This window comes from Diadema setosum, chromosome 14, assembly GCF_964275005.1.
Source record: "Diadema setosum chromosome 14, eeDiaSeto1, whole genome shotgun sequence".
Taxonomy (NCBI): Eukaryota; Metazoa; Echinodermata; class Echinoidea; order Diadematoida; family Diadematidae; genus Diadema; species Diadema setosum.
In genome coordinates, this window is record NC_092698.1 from 11,523,922 (window position 1) to 11,535,985 (window position 12,064).

General features: G+C 40.7%; 1 protein-coding gene across 2 annotated transcripts in view; it reads right to left on the minus strand.

Moving 5' to 3' along the window:
- Nucleotides 1-8,465: 8,465 nt before the first annotated feature.
- Nucleotides 8,466-12,064, minus strand: part of LOC140238360 (uridine phosphorylase 2-like) — a 114,935-nt gene continuing 111,336 nt past the window's right edge. For both annotated transcript variants that reach the window (XM_072318293.1, XM_072318294.1), the window contains one exon: nucleotides 8,466-10,872. In XM_072318293.1, the coding sequence (XP_072174394.1) occupies nucleotides 10,703-10,872 (170 nt within the window). In that variant the 3' untranslated portion in view covers nucleotides 8,466-10,702. The remainder of the gene's footprint in view (nucleotides 10,873-12,064) is intronic.

Here is a 12,064-nt window from a genome sequence, read left to right on the forward strand (position 1 = left end):
TCCCTTTCTTTGTCATGCCTATCTGTAGTTTTATTTTCTGTCTATTCCGTCCATGCTTTTGTTCTTGTCCTTGTCAGTCTTTTTTTTCTGATTATTTTGCCTGACATCAGGATATCAAAAACTTATACATGGAGTCCTTGACGGATCTTGATGCCCTCACCTTCTAGAGTAATTCACAAATTCTACAAGCTATGCTTTTCTTGTGAATTCCTTTCATGTAAAGTTAAACATTAAGATTGTATTGTTTACTTGTTTATTTATACAAACCAGCGTTAATATCATTATGATACTTGTATTCATGTTTTGTTGAAAATTACGTGATTGAAAGTTCCTTTTGATGTTATGTATTCATGTAAGCGTTATGTATATTACTTTGTATTACTTTATATGGAAATAAAATCCTTTTGAATTGAATTGAATTGAATATGAGCCCCCCCCCCCCCCCCACCAATGGAGGGGGTTGAAGCCTCGGGGTCCCTGGGGGGCGTTTCATGAAGGAACTTGTCGGATAAAATATCTGACAAGTCAATTATATCCGACAAGTTTTGAGAAATTCTTTAGTCTGATTGGCTGATTTCTCTGAACTTGTCGGATATAATTGACTTGTCGGACATTTTATCCGACAAGTTCCTTCATGAAACGCCCCCCTGAACTCTGGACATGTAAATCTTCTTCTGTCAAATCGAAAAAGATAGCGGTGAGTTAGTGCTATGAAGACATTAATGAATGAAATTTCATTTTTGATTATGGCGAAGATTTTCCACATTTTCAGCTTCTTGAAAAAATCTACGACGGATTTTCACCAAACTTGGCAGATTGCATTTTAGGATGATATGATCTTCATTTGGTAAAATGAGCCCCCCCCCCCCCCACACACACACACACACACTCCGCTGAAGGGGGGAGGGAGGTGAAGCCGCAGAGTCCCTAAACTCTGGAATGTTATCTTCTTCTGTTGAACGACAACAACAACAAAAAAAGATAGGGCTAAGTTAGTGCCATGAAGACATAAATGACTGAAATTTCATGTTTGATTGTGGCGGATCGAGGGGTGTCCTTATAGGGGGGGGGGTAGTAGAATGAATTTGTTCCCTTTCCCTAAAGCGGGGCTACGAGGGTAGCCACCACGTTAGACAGACGTGAAATTTCATCTAAGTAGGTCTACCTTCCAAAAATGTGATAAAAGTGTGTTCTATCACTCTTAGTTGTACAGAAAATTTCTTCAAATATATTCCTTTTGTAATGCGTAGGGTTTTCAAGAAACACCTGAAATTCTGAATTCCATCCGAACGACCCCTTTCGAGGGGCTGAGATGGGGGGGGGGCGAAGCTCCACCTCCTCCCACTTTTGGGGTTGGGCGGTGCTTATAAACAAATACGCTACGTGCCAAGCTTGGCGAATATCTACTGTATACGGGTTTCAAGAAGAAGCTGAATATGTGAAAATTCCGCCTCCGCCGCCCTTAAAATTACATTCATGACTTAACTTACTATAGCACTCTATTAGCTCCATCACTTTTGTATAGATTTTTATTTATTTTTTCTTAAAGCTGAGATGGGATTTTATTACCCGAGGGATGCTTGAGTATTCAAGAAAAAGATGAAAATGTGAAAATTAAGCCTCCGTCCTCCCCCCCCCCCCCTCCTTTGAGCATCCCTTCATCTGCCATAGCCAACTTGAACCTACATTATGCATAAACTGTTAATAAAGCACGGTACTATATGTCTATGGTTAAAGCAAATTTTCTAAACAACCCTTTAGATTTAGGCCTTCATCTCACCCTAACCATGCCCACCCTGTCACTGCACATTTTGTAACCAAAATGTGCCGTCAATGTCCTGCACATTTTGGTAATTTACCAAAATGTGCAGTTACCAAAATGTGCCGTTACATGTTACGGCACATTTTGGTAACTGCACATTTTGGTAAATTTACCAAAATGTGCAGGACATTGACGGCACATTTTGGTTACTTTCTGCTCCTCCACAATCATCATAAAAACAAATTGTAAGTGCAGTTGGTTTTTGTCCCCACCGAATGAGTTCGGTAGCCTAAAAGCCATGTCACATCTTTCCGGGCAAGCTACACGGGCTTGTTGCGAGTAAGGTTTTTCCAGCAAGCAGGAAAATTACCTCGCCCGTAGTTGCCCGGAGGTGCGCACGCAAGTCCGATTTAGCCGCAGCCAAGTTTTGTGCAGCATCTCGCAAGCAACTCTCACGCAGGTACTTCGCAGACCTCGTATGCAGTCAGCGTGGCCAAGATAATGACATTCTGTAATTTCTGTTGGACTTCTGCCATTCCTTCAGATGAATTTCTAACCGAGTTGTCAGCCCCCACGCGCCTGGCACGCAGGTCACACAGAATATCCGCAAGAAGAACCAAGTAGAACGCGTCCAGCAAGTAACACACATGCACAACTCGCCCAAATCCTTGTCCGTCCTCGGAAATTGTCCGGTATGCTGGAAAATCCCCATACGCAACAAGCCCGCGTATAATTTGCCCGGAAAGGTGTGACAAGGCCTAAACATGGTTACGGGTAAAACGGATTTGCGTGCGCACCTCCTGGCGACTACGGGTGAGATATGTGCTAGGTACTGTTATGTGCGGGTCATCTGCAGGGACTTCCGGGTAGTAAAAATTGTTCTTCGCAAGTCGCACGCAAGGCTTGCACGTAAGGCCGTGTTAGACCTTTCCGGGCAAGCTACGCGGGCTTTTTTTTTTTTTGCGAGTAGGGATTTTCCAACGCAAGAAAATTTTCTGCGGGCGGACAAGAATGTTCGCGAGTTTCGCGCTTGTGTCTTATACCTGCTAGCCGCGTGCTACTTACCTTCTACTTGCGTGTGTTCAGTGTGACCTGCGTGAGAGCTTTGAAACTGATCCATTTTCTGTTACGATCGCATCGAGCGACTTACGGGTACTGCGAAGTACCTGCGTTGGAGTTGCCTGCAAGGTGCTGCCGGTAAGGGTCTCCTACTGGTGTTCTGCGTGTACCCCCACGACTCAATTGGAACATATTTTGAGCATGCTCAAGGCCTTGTCATACTGTATCTGGGGAAGTTCTGCGGGTTGACTTGCGGGGAAGCAAATTTGTCTATCTTTACTGCAGGACCATATCACCTTATTTCCTTGACCATATAATAACTCTCAAGCCCATCCATGGGTTTTTAGTTCAGTTAACAAAATGTGCAGATTGTCCAAAATGTGCAGGCAAATCCACTTTTAACTGCACATTTTGGTAACAGTAAAATGATCCCGTCAGGTATAGGTGCACTAGATCGGCACATTTTGGTAACAAATGTTTTTAACCAAAAAGTGTAGTTACCAAAATGTGTCATGATATAGTTACGGCACATTTTGGTAATTTACCAAAATGTGCGATTTACCTAAATGTGCCGTAACACCCCCCCCCCCCTCCCCTGTTTGTTGCCCATTAGTGAGATTTCATTACCCTCGGGATGCTAGCTCCCACGTTTAGTGAAAATCTGTCAGAGATTTTTAAGAACATGGAAGTGTAAAAATTCTTCCCGGGCATCCCCCACATCCCCCCCCCCCCCCCCCCCCCCGTCCCTATCTGTGCACCCCTGGATCCGCCATAATTAGACATGAAATTTCAGTCATCAATGTCTTCACAACACTAACTTAGCTCTGTCTTTTTTTTTTCCGATTCGACAGATCTATATATATATATATAAAAAGATTTAAAAAAAGAAAAATCCAGTTTAGCGACTGGGAGATTTCAATCCCCCCCCCCCGCGACAAGTTTGGTGAAAATCTGTTGTAGACTTTTCAAGAAGATGCTTACAATGTAGATCATCCCCCTCCTCCCCTCCCGGCCATAACCCCCTCCCCCCCCCCCCCAATCCGGGCACCCCATGGATCCACCATAATCAAACATGCAATTTCAGTCATTCAACTCTTTATAGCACTAGTTTAGGGACTCTGAGGCTTAGAACCCTCTTTTTTCGGGGGGGGGGGGGGGTGTTATGATTAATTTGAATAAATTGAGATCCCACTGCCATAATGGTGCTACCTGCCGATTTTATTGAAAATCTGTCAAGGATCTTATTAAGAAAATATTAATGGTGGAGGTTCATGCGCAGTTTATCTACCATCTTATACACAGTACTGAGTATCGCTAAAGCAACATTGCACATTTCCCGGCGACGTTTGCACATTCCCGGCAAAATTGAACTTTTACACATTTCCCGGCGTTTGCACATTTCCCGGCGTTTGCACATTCGCTTCCCGGCTCCACAGCCATGCCAGTACGTACATGTACCGTATTCTTGATGCTGTGGGACTTTCTCCTCAAAAACCATCCCTGCGTTCACATTGGTCCCCACAATGCGGGGAAAGTCCCATGCTGTGGGAATTTCTTCTCAAAAACCATAATGTGAACGCTCGCTGAGACTTGTCCCCTCATCCCCTCCACCCCGCGTTCGCATTGGTCCCCACGACGCGGGGACAGCCACAAGAGATTTTATCTTTTTTACGACTGACCGTTCACACTGGTATCTCATCTGTTCCCGAGCTGTGGGGGCATTTTGGGGCTTGGAGCGAGCTCTGCCACTTGAATCCAGGCATAGCGCATGCGCACATTAAGTTGATGACCACAGCTGGACGCTATCAATTGCGCCCCAAGGTCACTCTCCCCTCCAAATCTTGTCCCCGTACCCGACTTGCTTCGCGGGGACGAGGGGACAAGTCCTAGCGAGCGTTCACATTATGGTTTTGGAGGAGAAAGTCCTGCAGCGTGGGACTTTCCCCGCATCGCTGGGACCAATGTGAACGCGGGGCCAAGCATGTCGGGTACGGGGACAAGATTGGAGGGGAGAGTGACCTTGGGGCAAAATTGATAGTGTCCAGCTGTGGTCATAAAATATATGCATGCGCGATGCCTGGTTTCAAGTGGCAGAGCTCGCCCCAAGCCCCAATTGCCCCCACAGCTCGGGGACAGATTAGATAGCAGTGTAGAGGTCAGTCGTAAAAAAGATAAGATCTCTGAAGACTGTCCCCGCAACGAGGGGTCGCGGGGATAGTATAACCACCATGGCAGATACAAACAATGTAATCTAATATGGATGACACAGAATAGATAAAACACAATTACATTCTTTGAACGTCCTGCAGGAAAACAAGGCAAAAATCTGCCCAAGATTTATCACCAAAGGTTTTGTTACATACATGAAAATAAAACACACCTCAAGCCATTGCTTGCTGTACACTAATATATAGCACAGCATATTTCTATTCACATTCTATATGCATTCTCTATACTCCTATGACACCCCCGACACCCTGTCAAAGCAATATTGCTGCAATCTGCTCAAATTCTTGTGCAACATCCTCAAAAGCCAGCAATATGCTATGCAACATCCTCAGGAATTTGCAACAAGCTCAAAACACATTATATTCAAACATGTGAAAAACATTCATAAGAAACATACATCAAAGTACTTGTTACTTCATAGAGAATTGTGTGCAAAACATGAGATAGAACACTGAATGTAAGCAGCACAAAGAGATATGAGCTGCGAAATTGCGCACTACATGCTCGTGATGTGCGCTCCGTGCACATACAATTTGTACAACATGCTCATTTTTAAGTTGTGGACCATCCTGTAGAGGCATAAAAATTTGCACTCAGTGAAAAAGGCTTGAATATACTCAGTTACGTATTTTCATTATACACATACATCAACCCCTGAATGCTACAAACTGTGTGATAATTCATGTATGAGAATACTCATTTGACATCGATCCTTATAAAAAGTACACAGAGGAATACAATAAGAATGTGAACTCTAAATTTCAGAGTCTATTGAATATCTTAGTGGCAAATCTATATACACATACATAAATATTTGTTGTTCTTTTTTTCATTAAGAAAAGCTGGAAGAAATTAACTGAACAGCATAGTTGGTACATCATGTCATGCTTTTGATACAGATATATTACTCACATTCAGTGCACAGCTCAGCCTAGTGCTAGACACAGACATTATACATACAATGTATGTAAAAATTACACCGTCTTGTGCCCCTCCCTCTAGAATAAAATTCATGCGTACAGCCGTGATCCTACTCTATGGACACTCTGTAGCACAACTAACTTTACACAACATACAGCGCACTCCCATGACAATGAACACAGATAAAACGAAATTTCGTTATAACAAAGTAAAAGTTCAGGTCCCAAAATTATCGTCATTATAGTCTATGGTACAAAATTCGCTCATAACGAACACGGTTATATTGAAATTTTCATTATTATGAAATCTTTTCTGAGCACCACTGACATAAAGACAAACAAAAGATATATGCTACATTATAGCAAAATGAAGACAACTTACAAAAAAAAAATTACAGATACATTGCGAAACAAACATTTACAGAGCGTCTGCATGGGCGGACGCTTCAAATCACTCTGTGTTCGCTCCGTGTGTCACGCACCGTTTCTGAGAAGAACGTAGGATAGGTTATAATGATACGTTAACCTGTAATAAAATAAGGTTTGTTATCACGAAATGCTCAAATTCTGATATACATGTACCTAGATGTGTTTGTTAATTCAAAGATGAAATATGGTTCGTTATTACAAACATTGTTGCGTTCTTTGGAAGGTTCGTTATTCGTAAGGTTCATTAGTCCAACAATGAAATAAGGATCTTATTACAGAGGTTCGTTAATCCAAAAATGACAGGAATCTTCGTCATTCTGTTATGTTCATTAATCGGAACATGAAATAGGGTTCATTAATCTAAGAGAAAGAGAGAGAGTAGTAGGGCAGATATGTAGCAAAAATTGGTCGAGATGCTCACATCCGGCGGAAAGAATTAAATTTTGTATGTAGGGGTATTTTGGGGCGCTGATTTCAAATATTGCCAGATTTAAGAGATCTGACCACGGGGTCGGCCGCCATTTTGAATTCCAATACGGCCGCCATCACAAAACAAATTTAAAGATCCCTATCTTCAGTTCTGAATGACCTGTGGCACCAAAATTTGGTACACATGAGCGTTTTGACATATTGAATTTGATGACAGATTGATTTGAAGTGTCTTGACAAACATTGAATGGCCGCCATTTTGAATTCTAATATGGCCGCCTCGACGAAATATTCAAAATCCTTATCTCCATTTCTAAGTGGTGAGTGACGCTGAAATTAGGTGTAAACAAGTATTCTAACATACTGAGTTAAAATATTAACTAATGTGATGTGTCTGACAAACGCAATGCCTGCTATTTTGAATTCCAATGTGGCTACAAAGACAAACATCACAACTAAAATTCACGGGCATGTCAAAAAGTGCAGCAAAAACGAAGCATAATGCACCTTTCACTGACGTCACAATGTAAATACAGCAGCGCGCACCCAATCAGTTACAAACGCGCGCTCAATCAGGTAGCCTAATTTACAAACCTGAGGTAGAGATTTTCAACACTCCAACATGGCAACTATGTATAAAAATTCAAATTGGCTGCTGTGCAGCTTGTTAGACATATCAAATAAGTCTGTTATTGAAGTCATCATGTCACCATGCTTTTATGTATCAAATTCCAATGGCTTATATCATTCAGAACTGAAGATAGGGATCTTTGACAGCGGCCATATTGGAATTCAACATGGCGGCCGACCCCGTGGCCAGATCTCTTGGATCCGGCAATATTTGAAATCAGCGCCTCAACATACCCCTATATGCAAAAAATGCTACTAAAAACTACTTATCCAATGGAGTAAAATGGAGTCAAAAGGGGCCTGAGCGTTCTATCCTAGCAGAATCTTTGTCAGAGGCAAAATGACAAACAGGCAGGAAAAGGACTTCACACAACAAGAACAAGAAGATTAAGGAACAGAGGGATTGAAGAGATGAGTAACAGGGATGGAGACAAACACCTGAAAAGAAAGTAAGAAATATGATACAAACAAACAAATATGACACTGTAGAAACAAAAATACAAGTCGAGAAGTGGGAGGGAACCAGGGCAAAGAAGGAAACTGAACTGGAACAAAACAATTAAAACAGAACAGATAAGACAAAGCGGATAAGGAAAATGACGTGGACGTGATGCAACAACAGAGAATGAACTAAGTGTAGCAAAAAAAGCTGCTGAAAACTGCTTATCCAATAGTGGCGAGCCATATGTGCTTTATTTTATTTTTTTATCAATATCATTATCATTATTGTTATTATTTTCATTATTGTGTATATATACTTTCAACTTTGATATGTTTGATTACCTTTAGGCCTACATATGTACTTGCATTTGTTGGTTGACTCTCACTTTGATTTTATTGCCTCCTCTTTGTACACCTCATTAAGGCTCACTGTTTGCTCAGCCCACCCCCCCCCCCCCTCCCTTGCTGTTGCTATTTCACTCTTTTCCTTTCTTTATCCCTCTGTTGTTCCTTAATCTTGTTTGATGTTGCCTCCTTATTCATTGTTTTCCTTCAATGGTTGCCCCCATTGTCCTCAGGATCATTACTGACCCTCCTTGCCTTTTGTCTGTCCACCCTCCTGCTCTAATCCCCCTCCCTTTACCTGTTGGGCTCCTTGCCCATGACCTCCTACCCCCTCCTTTTGTTTTCTTTGTTCTGTGTACCCAGCCTCTCCCTGACTTTTATCGTTGAGGGAAGTCCTTATAATTTGTGATTGCTTTCCCTTTCTGTTTGTCATTTTGCCTCTGACGAAGATTCTGCTAGGATTGAAAGCTCAGGCCCCTTTACACTTTGACTCCATTACACTAACAAAACTTCGGAATTACACACCTTATATCTTCTTCGGATAATTTAAGCAAACCTTCGCAATAACCAACCTTCGGTCTAACGATTCTTATTTCATTTGGATTAACGAACCTTCGGAATAACTAATCTTCTTTCATTTTCGGATCAATGAACCTTGGGAACAACAAACCTTATCTCACTTCTGAAATTACGAACTTTCAAAAGAATGAACTTCAGAATAACAAACTTTATTTCAGTTTCTGATTAATGAACCTTTGGAACAACAAATCCTGGGAATGGCGAACCTGCAAATAAGGACTCTTCGGGATAACGAACTTTAGTAATGATGAACTTTGGAATGATGAACTGCAACCAAAATCTTAAACCATTTAATTTTATGTGTTTACAAGCTAGGCATGAAAGTGCAAACAACTTTATGCTCTCTGTTTAAATGTAACATTTCAATAAAATTAATGAGATAGCAGCCCATTTGGCATAGCTTTCCAGGGTATGATGAGTATTCAACAAACAATATACATGTACAATACAAAAGTGTACACGCATGTTGCGTATTGTACTGCATTTGTTTAGTTATAGCGTAATATAGTTATAATGAAAGAAAACTGCTGGTCCTGAGGATTTCGTTATACATGTATATGGGAATACACTGTATTCTCCTTGAAATGCTTAACTCCATATTAAATAGCATTATCAATATGGTAGCCAACATCATGGTATCTGGGACTATTCAAACATGATGTGACAATTCTTCATAATTTGTATGCACAGATAAAAGACACATCACTAAAAGTTATTGTTCCTGTCACTGCGTTTGACTATCAATAATTTCATAACATGGAAGTCAGAAGGAAATCAACTGCATGTACACTTTATGCTATGGGTTCTACAGTGAGCATCAAAAATAAAAGTAATCCAACTTTAGAGGGCTGCAGTTACATAATTGTCAACTACGGGGAGCGCAATGTTGGTTGCGAGGAAAAGATTTATTTCTTCTTTCCAGCAGTACCTCATTGTATTGGCAAATGTCATGCATGACTGAGCACATTTACTTTGAATACAACAATGACAAGTTGCACTTCATCCAAGTTTGGCTGTCATCATGAAGGAACACTGAATGTCTTCCTGAAATGGATGAGATCTGTTAATGAAAGTGGTCAAGTAAACAGGCCAGCCTGCAAGACTTCAGGTTTGTGTTTAGGGTTTCCTCTAACCTTTCATGGTCCATAACCTTTAAAATGGCAAGCTGTCTGATAACTTATACATGTATAGTCCTTCCCACAACAGCCAACCCACACAGTCCATTTTCTCTCTTCATATTCAACACATATCTTGCAGTGACAGACCATGTCAGTTTTTGGAGGGTTTTGTTTGTTTTGTTTTTTTGTATTTTTAAGGGGACCAAAAGGCTAAGGAAAATTTGTGTTGATCTGTTTTTGATTTACAAAACATGTAACAACGATGTATCTTTAACATGGCTACGATTTCAGTGAAAAAAACCAAAAAAACAACAACAAAGAAGTAATTACAGGCATTTACAGAACTTGAGGATATACGTTATGTAATACAATTCTGTGTGCCTGACTTTCATCCATTTGATTCTGCAATTTGCTGGCAATGTGCATACGTTCAAAGCTGTTTCTAAATTATGGGTTGACAATATGCATGCATACACAATGGGTAGCTTTATTATATATGTTATGGCTGTTTATACTGGGTGCATGCAGGGCAGAGTGAAATATTGCCCTACAAATGATGTACTAGTATTGCTACAGAAGATCACCCTGGCAAAAGAATGTATCAATTCTGCCCTTTCATGGAGTCTGAGGGAATAATTTTTCAGATGAAAATAGTTGTGATATGTTTGAGTATGTAGTGGGTCACATATATGATTTGTATGATCATCATCACTGTATGACATCAAGTATTTCATATTTCATATCATACACTGGGAAATGGCTTATATCTTGTGGTCCTGTCTCATTTCAATTAAACTTGATTGAAGTTTCTTGCGGATGTAGGCTATAACAACCTCCATGGGACGACGCTCCAGCTCATGGACCTTATCCACTGACAAAAGCACCTGGTCTGACTTCAAGCGATCCAAGAGTGTCACACACACCACTGCAGCTATCAGGTGGTGGGAGAAAAATCATGGAGACCAATTTACAACTTCTAGCTGAAACTGTTCTTTTAAAGACATGAAAGTACAGTTATGAATTAATGCCAAAACAGAACTAAAAATGTCACTATGGCGACTGGTATTCCTCCACCATAATGCATGGTTCTCCTAATAGGTCTATAGTACATCTTGACAATGTGTGATGACAGTTTCCATAACTGGTAAAATATCAAAATGACACTTTTGTTCCAAATGTGTTGAATGTTCACTTTCCTTGAACTAGATTTGATTGGATGAATGGCTATATTGTCTACAAATGCAGGTATTTGGGGATTTGAGGATTTTTACTTTACTTTTGACCCTTTTGTCAGCTTATGCATTGAGTAATTTCAAGGTATGGAGAAAAAAGTGTATTTTCAGTAATATTTAGTGAAATAATAGCATTTTAACCTGGCCTTTGACCCTAGAATTCCCAGGAGAATCACTGTCACGTAGAACATACTAAGTTTCACGACGATACCTTGAATCATTTTAAGAATTGGAGGAAGAAGTGAAATTTAGCACTTTCACATGACCTTTGACCCTTTGGCAAGAAACTTCCTAGAGAATCTCTGTTGGGTAATATATGTATATACATGTATTAAGTTTCAACAGAAATGCTGGCATTGCATAAAATTCGCCCGAAGAAGCCAACAGATAATTGGCAAAATGTCGCAACAGTGAGTTTGTTTTCCAGATTTTTTATTCAACTAATTATTGAATGAAATAGGTGTCTTGCACATTTACCTTTGATAGCGGTCACACATGCTAAATTTGTGGTAAATTGCTCAAAAACTGAGAGAGGAGTTCAACCCATAAGACTTTGCAACGGACCTACCGCCGGCCACAGACTGCGCGGCCAACTGACCTCAGAGTGATTCCTATATACACTGTACCTCAATACACACTATGGGCCGAATGCATAAAACAAGCAATTGCTTGTAAGCAATTGCTTCAAGTAAAAGCACAAGCTCGTCTAGCAAAAGGTCTAGCTCAAGCAATTGCTTAAATCCATATGCATAACCTTTTGCTTATGCTAATACCTTTTGCTTGTCCCGCACAAGCAATTGCTTGCGTTTTCAACAAAAGGGACGTCACGCCTGTGCGAAACACAAGAACAAAGGCGAGTGTGGTAGCATGTATTTGAAAGGGCATGTCTGT